This window comes from Exophiala xenobiotica (genome assembly GCF_000835505.1).
Source record: "Exophiala xenobiotica strain CBS 118157 unplaced genomic scaffold supercont1.2, whole genome shotgun sequence".
NCBI lineage: Eukaryota > Fungi > Ascomycota > Eurotiomycetes > Chaetothyriales > Herpotrichiellaceae > Exophiala > Exophiala xenobiotica.
Window position 1 is genome coordinate 1,461,817 of NW_013562493.1, and position 14,874 is coordinate 1,476,690.

General features: G+C 52.7%; 6 protein-coding genes across 6 annotated transcripts; 3 read left to right on the plus strand and 3 right to left on the minus strand.

The window, feature by feature from the left end:
* Positions 1-81: 81 nt before the first annotated feature.
* On the plus strand, positions 82-3,137 carry PV05_02733 (uncharacterized protein). The gene has a single exon (XM_013463322.1). The coding sequence runs from the start codon at positions 120-122 to the stop codon at positions 2,295-2,297; it is 2,178 nt and encodes a 725-aa protein (XP_013318776.1). The 5' UTR covers positions 82-119; the 3' UTR covers positions 2,298-3,137.
* On the minus strand, positions 2,508-3,086 carry PV05_02734 (uncharacterized protein; the record flags this gene model as incomplete). The annotated part of the gene is made up of 1 exon (XM_013463323.1): positions 2,508-3,086. One exon carries the CDS (start codon positions 3,084-3,086, stop codon positions 2,508-2,510), a length of 579 nt encoding a protein of 192 aa, XP_013318777.1.
* A 307-nt stretch (positions 3,138-3,444) lies between the features above and the next one.
* PV05_02735 (uncharacterized protein) lies at positions 3,445-5,132 on the minus strand. The gene has a single exon (XM_013463324.1). It carries the CDS (start codon positions 5,078-5,080, stop codon positions 3,740-3,742), a length of 1,341 nt encoding a protein of 446 aa, XP_013318778.1. The 5' UTR covers positions 5,081-5,132; the 3' UTR covers positions 3,445-3,739.
* Positions 5,133-5,582: 450 nt separating this feature from the next.
* On the plus strand, positions 5,583-7,366 carry PV05_02736 (uncharacterized protein). Its single transcript, XM_013463325.1, has 2 exons — positions 5,583-5,602; positions 5,689-7,366. Exon 2 carries the CDS (start codon positions 5,837-5,839, stop codon positions 7,334-7,336), a length of 1,500 nt encoding a protein of 499 aa, XP_013318779.1. The 5' UTR covers positions 5,583-5,602; positions 5,689-5,836; the 3' UTR covers positions 7,337-7,366.
* A 369-nt stretch (positions 7,367-7,735) lies between these two features.
* PV05_02737 (uncharacterized protein) lies at positions 7,736-9,975 on the plus strand. The gene has a single exon (XM_013463326.1). The coding sequence runs from the start codon at positions 7,999-8,001 to the stop codon at positions 9,793-9,795; it is 1,797 nt and encodes a 598-aa protein (XP_013318780.1). The 5' UTR covers positions 7,736-7,998; the 3' UTR covers positions 9,796-9,975.
* Positions 9,976-12,351: 2,376 nt separating this feature from the next.
* Positions 12,352-14,753, minus strand: PV05_02738 (uncharacterized protein). The gene is made up of 2 exons (XM_013463327.1): positions 14,474-14,753; positions 12,352-14,422 (listed from the first exon to the last, which is right to left on the minus strand). The coding sequence occupies exons 1-2, from the start codon at positions 14,659-14,661 to the stop codon at positions 12,694-12,696; spliced, it is 1,917 nt and encodes a 638-aa protein (XP_013318781.1). The 5' UTR covers positions 14,662-14,753; the 3' UTR covers positions 12,352-12,693.
* Between the last annotated feature and the right edge of the window lie 121 nt (positions 14,754-14,874).

The window sequence follows — 14,874 nt, forward strand, 5'->3', positions numbered from 1 at the left end:
GAAGTCCAACACGTGACTGTAGGAATTTCATCATGAGATTTCCAACTTTGAATATTCTTTTTTTCCGTTTCGCGTCGCACAGAATATGATTTCGTGCTTCATGCAGCCATTGGGATATAATGAACGGCAAGTCTGGGGACGGTGCTGAAAAAGGGCCAAAATATCTGCAGGCCGTTTTTGCTCGACTTGCCACGGACGGCGAGACCGATACCAAGATCGATATCAACACCGACACCGACACAGACCCGTCGTTGGAGGAAATCAAACGCCTTCCGACTCGTCAACTCCAGAATGCGGGCTTGTTGCTCGCTCGACATCTCATAACCCGCAAGTTAGCAGAGATCGACAGTGGTGGTCGTGGCGGGTTATGTCCGGACCTGATCCTCCAGCGTGCAGCCGTGTACGAGGCGCTCGGATGTAGCGAGCTCGCGTTGGCGGATGCCTATGTGAGTTATACGCTGTGCGAAGTCGTGCTGGAGGGGGGTGATGTTTCGGATTTGGAACCGGTCACGGTCGAAGGGGAAAATTGGCCTGCCGCGTGCTGCACCGGGGACGAGGCTGAGATTGAGAGTGAGAGGCAAAAAGTGGCGTTGCGGCATAAATATCGCAGTCTGATATTGTTGGCTCGGTCGGCGCTTCTACTGGGGTGCCAGTACCAAGCGAAGATTTGGATCGATGAGTTGCTGTCTCTGGAAGTGGAAGTGGGAGTGTCGTTGGAGGAGGAGAAGAGGTCTTCCGAGAGAGCAGCAGTCGTCCTCGTCGCCGAGGAGAGTCAGAGGCAGAGTCAGAGGCATCCGTCAGATGTTGTGGTCAGTGACTTTTGCGATTTTTGGTCCGTGTACGATGGCGAAGAAGGTGGCTCAGTTGGCATTGGCATGTTCAGGTCGGCGGTCAGCGAGATCCGAAGGAATGGCGAGAAGAGGAACTTGTTCGGATGGAGTTCGCGGGTTGTATATCCGTGGAACGAGCATGAGCCGGATCGGATGAGTAAGGAGAGTCTCGACGAGATCAATGCAAATCTACAAAAGGCGGCGCCGGATCTGGAGGTGGAGATCTCGGTGCTGCCGAATCTCGTCCCGAATACTACTACGAGTAGTACACAGGTGAAAAGCGCCGACGCAGGCAGAGACGCAGACACAGACACGGACGAGAGAGCGGACAAGCCATCTCCGTCTGGGCCTACGGCTGAAGGTTCGTCACAGCTAGGACTCTACGCGAAAAAGGATCTCGCACCAGGCACGACGATACTCGAGGAAAGGTCCGTTCTTACTGCGATCCGGCCGCACGGAGAAGCACTCTGTGATGCATGCGCGGCTGATATGGAGGCGATTCCTCAGGAACTGCGGCGGTACTGCCCGGGGTGCAACATCCCCTTCTGTTCGGAGGCGTGTTATGATCTGGCCACGAAAACATACCACGCGGTCAATGAAGAGGACGAAGAAAATGACGAGGGATATCCGCCCTACGAGTCGCCGTTTTGTCCAGGCTCGAGTGGGAACGAGGACCTACATACCCTTGGGCGGGCCGAGAGTAGCACGACGCCAGAGTGGGATTTGTACTTTCTCTTGTTGTCAAGAACGATGCAGATGGCCGAGACTCGACACGTGCATCCGCTCGATCTGTTCGAGGTGAAGTATCTGTGGGGCGATTTCAGTCCCGCGCCGCCCGGGTTGGAGGCTTGGTTGTCCGGGGGGAAAGTAAAAGAAAACGAAAACGAAAACAGAAGTGTGAGTGTCGGTGGGAGCGGAAGCGGAAGCGGAAGCACGCCGAGGAGGACGTTACCCTACAGTGTCCGGCACCACGTCGAATTGCCGCTGCAATGGTTCGAAGTGCTCATGCACTCACGACCGGAATGTCGGCCTTATAGCAAGCACTGGCTTGAGAGGTACGACTGGTGGATCGTGCAGACTCTGTTTGCAAAGTTCCGAGGCGTCGCGGATGCGCAGCAGAGTACGTGGACGGGCAAGCCCGAGGTGGCGGCTGTGCATCCGTTGTGGTGCCTTGCCAATCACAGTTGTAATCCGAATGTGACGTGGAAGAGCTCTGGCGTGCGGGATCTGACGGTCGTGAGCGAACGGGTGTGGCGGCGCAGTAGAGCAGAAAAAGAAAAGGAAGGACAGCGAGGTGAAGATGAACGTGAATGGAAGGGCATCAAGGCAGGAGAGGAGATTTGGAACCATTATACGGATGTTCATGAGAGCGATTTCAGGGAGCGACGGGCGAGATTGAACGCCGTGCTGGGCGGAGAGTGTAGATGTGAAAGATGTTCTGCCGCGGAGGCTCTTATCATGAGATGAAGCGTTTGACCAGGACTTCGTTTCTACCATCCATCGACTCGAATCTGATCGACTACCCAGCTGGACACTGACTCCGAGCGCCATACCTATAGCTGCCTTTACAAAGAAGGATGAGTTGCAAAAGGAGAGTCGACAATACTGATCTCCATGGTGTGGTTTGCAGATGCACTTCCAAACGACATTTCAGCACTGCCATGCAATGGCTTCATATCAATACAGCTTCGGCGGCCTCCCTTTGTTGGCAACGACATTCCTCACATGGGCCTCCCACCGTCTACCGATTGCCACCCACTCCTGGGAGTTCAGATAGTGCTCCTGCTCGTCGAAGTCCGGGGCCAGGGCCAGGTCCAGGTCGAATTCAGGCATGTACAGACTACCTATGACGCCCTTCTCCAACACGCCGTCCTCGACCACCCCTGCTTCTCGAAGGATCAAGATCGGCAGCCCGATCTGGTAGGCCATGGCCGGTTCAATGTGCGCCCAGGGGCTGGTCAGCCAGACGTCGTTGATGGGTTTGGTTTCCAGTTTGTTGCGGCCGCCGGCCCCGACGCGCACGGTTCTTTCACCCTTTTCGATATGCGTTCGACGGAAAGCGACGCATAACAGGCCGTTGGACCCGGCCATCAGAGAGCGGATGGCTTCCAGAGGAGCGACGTCGCTGTAGTCTGTCACGCCGAGGGTGCGTGGGAGCATGCCCCGGTCTTGCAGCCATCGGCTTACTTTGTCGATGAATTCTTGTTGAGCTTTGTTGATGGGTTGCGGGCAGGAGAGGAAGATGGATATCGCCATGTCATGTCACCCCTCGACTTATCTAGTACTGCGAACGGTACTCCGTACAGGATTAATATATTCTCACTTATGTCCATAAAGATTGTTTGTCGTTTGATGCCCGGCGCTTACTGCTATGGCCTTTCGCTTGATTAGCGCTGGCCAGCATAAAGCCTGCTTCAGGCTATGCCCGCTCCAACGTGAACGATACTTTCCATTGGATGGGTTCGAGTATGAATCCGGCCCCAACCGCTTCGTATCTTTTGAAGAACGTGAACGGTTCCCACTGAAAGTCTGCAAGCTTGAATTGACTAGGGCATGATGAGCCACGCAGGATGGCAGAGCACAATGAGACTAGGGCGTGAGAACGTAGACATCACTGAATAGATAGCTTTCTTTCGCTTAGGCTACTGCGAGACCTGCTCATGTGCATGTCAATTGTATGCACAATAGGATGTCTATCCATGAAGGCACATTGCCTCTGCCTTTCTTCTAGACAGCTACCTCTCCTCTCATCTGGTCGAATTTTCCAAGACCCGATATCTTTATAATAATAGCTTCATGAGAACCTTAACTTTTGTTGTCGTTCGTCTCGTCATAGAATCCAAGCCGCGTCGTAACTCATCAAATCATCTGGGCCCCGATTTTATCAAGCCTCTAGGGCAATTTCATCCTCATGAAACCCCCCTTACATGCGCCACAACATCTCGATAGAGATCCTCAGGTAACTCTCTCACAATCAAGACCGTCATCTTGATAACCTCATCGGCATTCAAGCTGGGGAAGCTCCTTAGAGTCTTTGCCGGACTCGGCTCATTAAGTAATTTGTCTTTCAGCAGTATCAGCTGTGCAACCACGCAGATGACGTTCAAGTGCACGCCGAAAGCGAACAGAAAGTCCCAGAGCTTGAGTACTTCTGGAAGAGTTGGTGTACATGCACAAAGGGTCAAGACCGAGGGGAATGCATAGATTTTGGCGGGTAATGACTTGCTGAGGAGGAAGGCTGAGAGCGTCGGGTTGATGTAAGCGAGGATTTGGTCAATAAGGTCCAAACCTCTGTGTACGCCGGACATGGTTGGCGACAGATATGTGGGGATGTGTTCGGAGAGAAGACAAGTCAGAAGAGCGTAAGCTTGCGACTCCGACCGTGAAGCATATAGCAACGGTGCTGCTAGGACATTGATGCCTTGGAGATATGTGGCCTGAGGATGTTGTTGTGCGAATTCGGTCGGAGGATCTGAGGATTGTTCGTCATGGATCCGCCATGCGGTCGCGTTGAGTACTCTGGTGAGACTTGCGTCCGTTACCCTTCGCTTGAACAAGGTATCGGTAGCTAGTGTGCGGAAGACATCGTTGGAGATCTTCTCATACGCTGGGCTGCGGCTTCGGTGAATGAGCTCGAGGTATGTGTCCGTGGGCAAAGGAGCAACATTTAATAATGTCAGCCATAGGTATATCCGGTAGTCTGACATTCCTTCTTTCGTCGCTGTGACACCACTGGTCAATATTGAGTGGCGCAGTAACGAGAGAGCTGTGACTGATGTGGTTCCTGGTGGAGGTCCATCTCTTAAGGTCATTTCAAGACTGGACTTGCGGGCATGAGTGGCTATGTGATTCGAGGATGGAGGAGAGGTTATGCCAGCTTTTCGAGAATTGCGAGGGTTATAAGGTAACGGAGCGTCACTGTTCGCACGAGCTCGAGAGGAAGGGTTTGCGGTGCCATTTGAGGCTGCGGTAGAGGGTGGTTGATTTAAATGCTCGCGTGATGGTTTCGTAGGGACTCCGGATCGAGGTTTCAAATTCGAATATTGTGTGCCCATATTGACGGTAGAGAGCTGATTGTGCGACTGTAGTCTGCGTAGACTTCGAGGCTTGTCACCAACAGTCGAGAGCGACACATTGGCTTTGTCTGGCGATTCGGGCAGTCGGATCGAAGCAGGATCTGGGGAGGGAAGACGAGCATTGCGGCTGACGAGCTTGTGCGGAGAGAGTGAAACAGCAGTCATGATGTGCATAACAGACCAGGAAGACGCGTCTGGGTGTGGCAGAACTACCACAGTAGGGAAGTCTTGCTGCGAAGTTGAAACGAGGGAATTGGGTAGAAGAGTCACTAAGACTGTGTTGGTGTTGCACTTTCCAGCCTCCGGCCCCGCAAAAAGATGCAGGCCAGGCCTTGATTGACGCGATTTGAACGCGTCTCCAGGGCTCCCTAGGCTTGATCAGTGGCTCACCAGGCTTGAAGCAGGGATGCTCGTTCAGAGAGCATGGCCGGGATACGATATGAGCCTTGGTGAGAAACATTCATCGAATACGGAGTGCTATGTACCTGTATTGGTTTCTGCGAGAGAAGCGACAACTCTCCTCCATCGACTCGCTTATGCACGATATTCACGACATCGCTTTGAGAACCATGCGTCTCGCTTGTGACGGAGGGCCGATTGGATCGACTCGGGATGGCTGGATAGCTGCGCACTGGCGAGATTAATTGGTACAGTGGCTCCAGTTCCAAAAGATAGGCTCGAAAGCACTCCCAAAATGTAAGTTAGGCTCCAGAAAACTTCTACACCGCCAACAGACCTTCGATATCATCAACCATCCTTCCTTCTCACTGATTATCATCAAGGCATACAGGCTATCATCAGTCTGGTTCCTCGTCTTCCCTCCTATCGACATTAAAAGCTATGCTATCTCGTTCATAACATTTGTTGCGGCAGGAGAACGATTTCTCGACCTCGGTGACATACGGCTAAGAATCAGCTCAAGTTGCACAAATGGCTGGTCGTCGTGCTTCGGAGACCAGTGCTCTTCTCAACGAACATGGTATTGATGACTTCCGGAAGTCCGTGGCCCAAGTCGACCAAAGAATATATGGCACCGCCACAGAAGAAGAGGTGCCTCTGGTGAAGAATCCCGACTTCGAAACAACATGGCAAGCCGAAACTGGCCTCCTCGCTCGGTACTCTGGACCACTGATGCTCACCTACATCTTGCAATACTCATTCTCTCTGACCACTGTCTTCGTCGCCGGTCGCTTGGGTACCAAGGAACTGGGTGCCGCGTCTCTCGCTACGATGACGGCCAATGTAACAGGTCTCTGTGTCTACGAGGGTCTGGCAACGAGTCTTGACACCCTTACATCTCAAGCATTTGGAAACAGCAAGAAGCAGCTAGTGGGCCTCCACGTCCAACGGATGGTTCTGCTCGTGTTCGTTGTCACCATTCCCATCGGCGCAGTCTGGATCTGTTCTCCCTGGATCTTATCGGCTTTGGTGCCCGAAAAAGACGAGGCAGTTTTGGCGGGCACCTTCATGCGAATATACCTGCTCGGCGCGCCAGGCTGGGCAATCTTCGAAGCTGGAAAACGATTGTGTCAGGCACAAGGTGACTTCACCGCCTCTCTTGTGGTGATCATGATTTGTGCCCCCTTGAATATCCTCTGGAATTGGCTGCTGGTTTTCCGCCTCAATCTGGGATTTGCCGGTGCTGCGTGGGCCGTTGTGATATCGAATAATTTACAACCAATTGTACTTGTCCTCTACGTCGCCTTGTTTGCAAGGTCCAATTTGCAATGTTGGCCGGGCTTGCAACTCCGACGAGCATGCCAGAATTGGGGTCCTATGGTCAGGTTGGCCTTGCCTGGTGTGCTTATGACCTTTTCCGAATGGCTCGCCTTTGACATCCTTTCGATCGCCGCGGGCTACCTAAGTGCATCCGACCTTGCCGCTCAGTCGGTATTGATGACCGTTGCGGTCACAATTTATCATCTCCCTTTTCCCATCTCGGTTGCTGCCTCGACACGATTTGGCAACCTCATCGGATACGGGGCTCTGAATGCCGCCAGAACGACATGGAGAACACACTATATCATATTCGTCTGTATTGGATTGTTCGACGTCATTCTGCTGACCACATGTCGACATGTCATTGCTGCCATCTTCACAAAGGACGAGGCTGTTCGCGCTATCATTGCCACAGTTATACCTATTATGGCAGCGGCGCAACTCTTCGATGCTCTTGTCGCCATTTCCAATGCCCTTCTGCGAGGTCTGGGAAGACAAAAAATTGGCGGATGGGTCAACCTCGGAGTGTACTACCTGTTTGCACTCCCGTTGTCATTCACACTAGCCTTCGGTCCGCCGCATATGGGACTCGGTGGTATGTGGATCGGCCCTTGTTGTGGCCTTGGATGTGCTAGCCTTATAATGTTCACCTACATGAGGTTGACAGACTGGGAGAAGGCCGTGGAGGATGCCAGAGCCAGGGAGGAGTAGACAGCGTTATCTCGGACCCCCATGTTGCTTGAGGATTACGGAAGACTTGGTTGATAAGGCCATCGACATATGCATGTTAGCCGAAGTTATACGGTCATTCAGACTGATGAAACAAACGGCGTAAGAGTACAATCGAAAATATTCCGGAATCCAACTTACCGGGGCAAAAACAGCTCAGTTTCTTATGCTACGATTGTCTGGTTTGCTGACGCCCAATGTCAATCAATCAACGTTCGTCGAGCCCGTGAAGTCCGCGCCGCTCACCTCCTAAGTTAGTACCGTGGTATCGTGGTATGAAGTCTTGTTTGCTTTGTCCCGTTACTAGCCGAAGCAAACCGTCTCTCCTCCTCGTGACGCCAGCATCCTCCCTCCTTTGTCCCATCTCCTCTCATTGTTCCAACTCGATCCATTGCGGATCAATCTCCTCCATGTATTCTGACACCGACCGCAACCGCACGGTCCACTGTCGAGGGTAACATCTGTGGTAAGCCGTCCACGGGCCGCCTTCATCAGCCAGTCATCTCCTTTGCCTTGGTAGGAAGTACGGCCGCGACTGCCGTACAAGGGTGTTATTATATATCCCTTGATCCCACGCTTTGAACATCTTTCCCTTGTACAAGTCGAATCATTGTAGCTTTCAGTGTGTCTTCCATTGTCGCGAAATGGCTTCTCAAATTGACCTTGCCGAGTATCTCTTCAGGAGAATCCGTCAGCTCGGCGTCAAGGCCGTTTACGGTGTCCCTGGAGACTTTAACTTGACAGCCCTAGACTACATCGAACCGGCTGGTCTTGACTGGGTCGGCAATGCCAACGAGCTCAATGCCGGTTATGCAGCGGATGGCTATGCAAGAATCAGAGGGATATCTGCGCTAGTTACCACAGGCGGTGTTGGGGAGCTTTCTGCTATCAATGCGATCGCTGGAGCCTATGCTGAGATGGCTCCCGTCATTCACATTGCCGGAACACCTGCCACGCATATCCAGGAAAGTGCATTAAGTATGCATCATACGCTGGGAGATGGAAACTTCAGGCTTTTCCCAGAAATGCAAGCCAAGGTCACCGTTGCCCAAGCCAATTTGACAGACCCCAACACGGCGCCAGCACACATCGACCGATGTTTACGAGCTTGCGTGTTGGAAAGTCGGCCTGTCTATATCGAACTGCCAACCAATATGACCAAGGCTAGGGTATCAGCAGCTGGCTTGAACCAGCCTCTTGATCTTTCAATCGCCACTGATGAAGGTTTCGAGGACACGGAGGTTGACCTGATCCTTGGCAAGATCTATGCATCCAAGCAACCATTCATCGTCGTGGACGGTTTCACTTCCAGATATGGCATCAGCGAGGAAGCAGACGAGTTGGTCCGAGAAACCGGATTCCCGACTTCAACAACACCCTTCGGCAAGGGTATCGTCAACGAGTCATACTCCAACTTTTACGGCATGTATGCAGGTATTGCAGGTCCACAAGTATATATGCCTTGGGCTCGCGGATGCGATCTTGTGCTGAGGCTGGGGCCATTGAACAGCGACGTCAATACATTTGGCTTTAGCACGATTCCCGATCCCAAAATAGCAATCACCTTCGAGCGCGACAGTGTCGAGATCTGTGGCACGAAGTACCACAACCTCCATGTCAAGCAATTGCTGAGAAGAGTTCTCTCCAAGCTCGACAAGGATAGACTCCCCAGATATCAGCCCACCATGGACTTGGGCGACCCCAGACAGCAACTCAAGGAGCTGCCACCCACGATGGAGAGCGAGATCATCGAGCAAGACACCTACTGGCAACGCATGTCGAACTTCTTCCGCCCCGGGGACATCATCCTGACGGAGACGGGCACGCCGTCGGTTGGTGGACGAGACTTTGTTCTTCCTCCACATACCACCCTCATCAACTCTTCCATCTGGTTGTCCATTGGGTACATGCTAGGCGCTTGTGCGGGAGCGGCCCAGGCTCAACGGGAGATGGTCGCTGAAGGTCTGCGTGAGCAAGGCCGGACGATCCTGTTCGAAGGCGACGGCAGCTTCCAAATGACGGCCCAAGTGATGTCTGACATCATTCGCAACCGACTGGATGTGACAATCTTCCTTATCAACAATGACGGATACACGATCGAGAGGTGGATTCATGGTATGAAGGCAGGCTACAATGACTGCCAGCCATGGAGGTACCTCGAATCACCGAGCTTTTTCGGGGCGCCAAAGGATGACCCTGCATACCCCGTCTTGACCAGACGAGCTGAGACTTGGGGCGAAATGAACAGAATACTGGCAGAGCCCCAGGTGCAGGAAGGTAAAGGGCTGACCATGATTGAGGTCATAATGGCCAGGGAAGACGCACCTGATGTCCTGAAAAAATTGGTTCAGAACGTCTCGAGGAGAAGCAGCGGAGAGTTTGATCGGCCTAAGGCTGAAGTTCTTAGCCCGGATGAGAAGGCCATGAAAGTTGCTGGCTGAAGCAAGGGCCTAGATTTTGGACGTGCAGGGAAGTCGTTGGCGGCCCGTGTGCTGTTTCGCAAGGCGTTGTGTTGGGATAGAGACTACACAGCATTCGCATCAGTAGGATTAATTAGGTATGCTAAGTTAGACCTTACACATCGGACACCAGCCTCTACGGGCCATGGTGGCAGTCTTGACGATCTTGATACGCATGCTCGACCGACCATGTCCCCTTTTTGATTGCCTTAAGATGCTGGTCGCTGGGTGACCGGCGAGCTTTGTCATAATTCCTGCCGTGGAGTTGCTTCTTCGCATCTTTCTACTATTCCTTCCATCTTTTCAAGTCTTTCTTCTTCCTTCAAACGCTTTCCCATTTGGACATCCCGCGTCTTCACGTACACGGCGCGACTGTATTGCGTCAAGGCACGGGAACTTTGACTTTCGAACATTCAATACACGATCATGAAACCGATCTTGACGATTCTCGTTGATGTCGTTGGACAACATGCGTTCCCGCGACTCCGCTGTGGCGGCATCAAGCGAGCTGAAATCTACCATGGTCGTGCATGGCACCACTTTTCCCGCCTTTTCGGCTCACGGCTCTCCCATGCTTCGAGATGGACTTTTCCTCTTTTGTGGAGGCTTGTGTCCTTTCAAGCTGAGCTTCAAGTCTGGCCGCCGATCTGAATTTGACTGAGTTCAGTCAAATTTTTGACAACCTTGCGCATCGGAGTCGCCAGTCCCCATTGACGGACCATCTCAGAGGGACGCCACACCGGAACAGACTCCATCTCCTTCGCTTGTGAGTGTTTTACATCGTCGTGCAGATTTGCTGTGAGACTTCATCGATTGCCGTACGCAGTACGTCAGCCAGCCGCGATTGACGCTTCTCGCTTCGGTTGTTCAGCGAATGGCTCCATCATGCTCTCGTCGGACATCACTGTTGCGAGAGCAAGGCTCCAGGGTCTAGATCACTCCGCCTTCATCAGCTGCGATTGTCCTGTCATTGGTAAAATGGTAGTACTCTCGTGTTCGTCTAACGAGGAACATGGTTGCATTCGTGATGAAAATATGTCTCTCTGGTTTGGCTATAAGCAGCCGCCATCTGCCAAACAGCCCAAGGCACGCCAGCCTGACCTCCCCCCTTTCCATCCAGTTGCTTTGTGTTGATCGCCTTGAGAAAAATCACCCCACGATGGGAAAGTTTTGAACATTCTTTGTGCTTCCACTAGGGCAATGGGCAATACCGGGACTATTGGATGTTCGACATTCGGAAACTTTGAGACTCTGAGTCTGAACGTGCTGGGCATTTGTGTCGTCTGCTGTATTGTGTACATTCTTGGATACTCGAGGCGACGACGGGCTCCTGCCTATGATACGGAGCATTGTTTACCATACTCAGTCCTAGTACCTGAACAGGGTCGCCTGCCTGCAGACCGAAAGGACCTAGAACCTCGGTTTCTGGATCCTTTTGCTCTTGCAGAGATGGAACATGAAGAGTCATCATCGATGACCAGCGGTTATCTGGCGGCAAAGGCCGACATCGACAGCGAAGGCGACAAAGATCGTACAAAGACCGCCGAAGGTGATTCGAAATGTACAGGGGCGGAACCAAAAACAGCCATCGCGCAAACAGAAACAGACAGCACAATGCGCAGCAGCACTTCTTCGGACGACCAGCAAGCTCCGTGGAGGAGACACTCGTATCCACAAGATCAAGAGCGCAAGGGAATCTTACAAGAGACTTCGACACACCACGAAATCGAACATCTGCCCGACGAGGTCCATGCCGAAGTAATGTGGCGGCGCAGAACGATTGTATTCGAGGGCGGCAAACCTTAGGCGCTGAGCCTGGCAAATGCGAAAAAGTTTCGCCGTCTTATTTCATGCAATCATGTCGAAGGCGCGTCTTCTGCTGCCTGGCAGGGGTTTTCGGATCGGATCATGAATTGATACCTAGGTACCTACTGGTATCGGTTTGAGACTAGCAGCGCCCAGGCACATGTTGACCGTTGACGGCACAAGCAAGACACCGTTGGTTCGAAGATTGCACACGATCCAGTTCTCCGTTCTTCATCTCTGCCTTTGTCTTGACCCCACGAAATCTACAGTGTGCGGCGAAAAGGTGGTCCGCGTTGCGTTGCGGAGCGGAGGCGGCAAGAGCACGACAGGACGGGATGTCAATGTCCTACCTTATGCGCGGAAGAAGATTCAATGATACTAAGTACCTACCGAGCTACGTAATAGCATGCAACACGGGCCCTTCCTTCTCCACGGTATTTTAGGGCGGAGGGTGGTTTCAATTCATTTCGGGAGAGGAGGCTGAGGATAGGGTATGGAGTACCATCCATGGTTGTTACCTGTTATTTATTTGGTCAATGGCAGGCAGGCCACCTACAGTACATGATCAAGGGATCATAGCATCACAGTGGACTCAAGATTCGTTGTTTATGGACATGTGTAACAAACAGCTCGGGATCAGTGATGTCGCATGCGTTAATACCCATGCGCGGGCACGCAATTGGATTTCGGCAGTCAGTCACGCGAGGAAGATGGAAAAGAAACCAGACCTCCCGATGTATGAATCTTTTTCTGATTTATTTCCTTTCTGTCTTGGGCCTGCTGGACCACCTTCTCCGTGGTACTCTCACATTACTCTGATATCGTTCATGGGCAGAGAATTTCCGTTGACTATGGCAACCTCATCCCACTGAACTGCTTTGAGATGACCCATCTTCTTCCCACAACATCTTCTTCACTGCTTCACATAATCACAACGTAGCCACTGCAAAGTGCTGCTCACGACAACATAGCCAGTGCACTACGCTGCTCACGACTTCGCTGCCCACGGCAACATGCTTTTTTGACGGCTTGTGACATCGACATTCATGAGGCTAGACTCAAGCTCCAACGACTCTATCGTCCGAACCCGAACCACCCTTTCTTCGCAGGCTTCTGATCCTCTTGCTTCTCCGCGGCAGCTGCTTTCTCCGACTCGTGTCCTCCATTCACTGCTGCAGCGGGCCCTTCCTTTTCCAAACTCGCTTTCTGGCTCGGATACACGATATAATTCCACGCAAGGTCGAAGAAGAGCGGCTTGACGGGCACAGGGCGCAGTCGGGGTGGACAATTGACCAGGTTGGTCAAGTCGACATTCTCGAGATATTCGTTGCGTGTGAGTCTTTCGACCAGCGGCGCAGGTTTGACGGCCTGGTTTGCGGACTGTTCCGTGGATGGTTGCGACGACGGCGAGCGAGTTTGGGATTTCAGGTCGGCTAGGGCGCGGTACTGGATGACTAGTTTGGACAGTGTTGCGACTGCGCCGGACAGATCGGAAGGTGAGACGTCGAGTTTGGGCGGCGTCTTGGCGGGAGTAGTGTCGTCCTTGAGCGTTGATGATGCACTCTGAGCGAGGTCGAGAGCCCGCGCGTACAGGGCTAGTGCGTTGATGATCTGGTCGTTGATTGCGTGCGAGCGGCCGATGGCGAGACATTTGAGAGAGCGGAAATATGCTCTCTTTGCGTCGAGTTCCTGGACGAACGAGGTGTCGGCAATGACGCCGGGAAGTTCTTTGACGGCGTCCAGACTTTGTAGAGTGGAGTCGTAGAGGGCTACACGCTCGCGGAGGCGGGAGATCTTGCGGCCAGCACTTTCTGCCTTGACTTCGCGCGGTTTGCCGTCCTTTCGTGGTTTGAGTGATCGTCTGGTTTTCTCGGATTCAAACACCAGGCCATCGTCAGTACCGCAAAGGACGCGGTTGCGGCCGATGCGCCATTCGATGACGGCGTAATTGACTGCAGTGCGAGTGATCTGAAGAGATTGCATGCGTGTGTCGCCCGGGTCGACACCTTCACCGGCGAGCTCATCGATGGCGGATTTGGTGGCATCGGCGGCGTCCTGGCAGGCTGTGATGACCCCCTCGTATGCGGTCGCGAGATCCTTGGCGCTCAGTGTTCCTTCTCGGAAAGACTTGTAGGATATGGAGAGTTCGTCTTCTCGTTCTTTGGATAAGCCTAGAGCTTGCGAGATGTTGGCGTCTTCAAGCTTGACATTGCGGCTTCGCCAGGAAATGGCTGAAGGGATTTCCTTGGGGCCCTGGCTGGTCGGAGCGGCATCGGTCAGAGATACAAACGCTTGTGGGTTGATGTTTTCCACCTCTTTGCGTATGTTGGCCTCGGAGTTGGGGAAATTTTCGATGGCGATCTCATTGACGGCCTTTGTGCGCGGCATTTTCAATTGATATGCGGCATATCGAATGCTGGGTTCGACAATGCCAGACAAAAGATCTTTATAGAGGTCGGTTTTGGATGTCCGAGCGAGCGCAGTGTATATGATCTGTGGCAGGGAGTAGTCTTCCACACACGCTTGCCATCGTCCTTTCTCGAAAGCCAGACTGCCTCGCAGCATGGACAGATAAGCCCGAGCCTCTAGATCGTCCAATTCTGTTGCGCCGGTTGTACCTCGATCTTGCAGAACAATAACCAAATTCTCTGCATAGGTGATGGCTCTTCGCAGTCGTGAAGCTATCTGACGTTTTGTTGTACCCGGCATGGGTTTCTGTGTGTTTTCTGCCGATTGCGCCGACTTCATGGTCATGGCACTCGCCCATGCTCGCTCGGAGTTGGCAAGGAGGAGTTGTACCCATCTACACCCAATATCAGTGAACTGTAGGTTGACCTTTCGGTTAAATTCTTACTCTGCGTTCTTTGCAACATTCTCTGCGGTCACTGGGGATTTTGGTGTATATTTTCGGCCACGGTTGACAGCACCAAGTCGTCGGCGCAAATTGTGGATTTTCCGGGTTGCTTGAGCGTGGTAGGCATTGTAGTCTCCTCCCAAGAGACCCCGATCTCGTTCCGAGACTATTGAGCTTGTGATATTCATGACACCTTGTGGTTTGAAGGATGTGCGCACAGGTGTTGACGAGGGGTTCCTTGTTGGTGGGAGTGAAATGGGAATGGTAGCGCGAGTATGAGTGGGAGTGTGGGATGACTGGCTCACTGGCTCGCTGGCTGCCTGCGAGCCTGGTACTTACTTGCTGGTACATCGGCGACTTGGACGCCGACTCCGCCTGCGCTGCGCGAGCAATTCATCTCC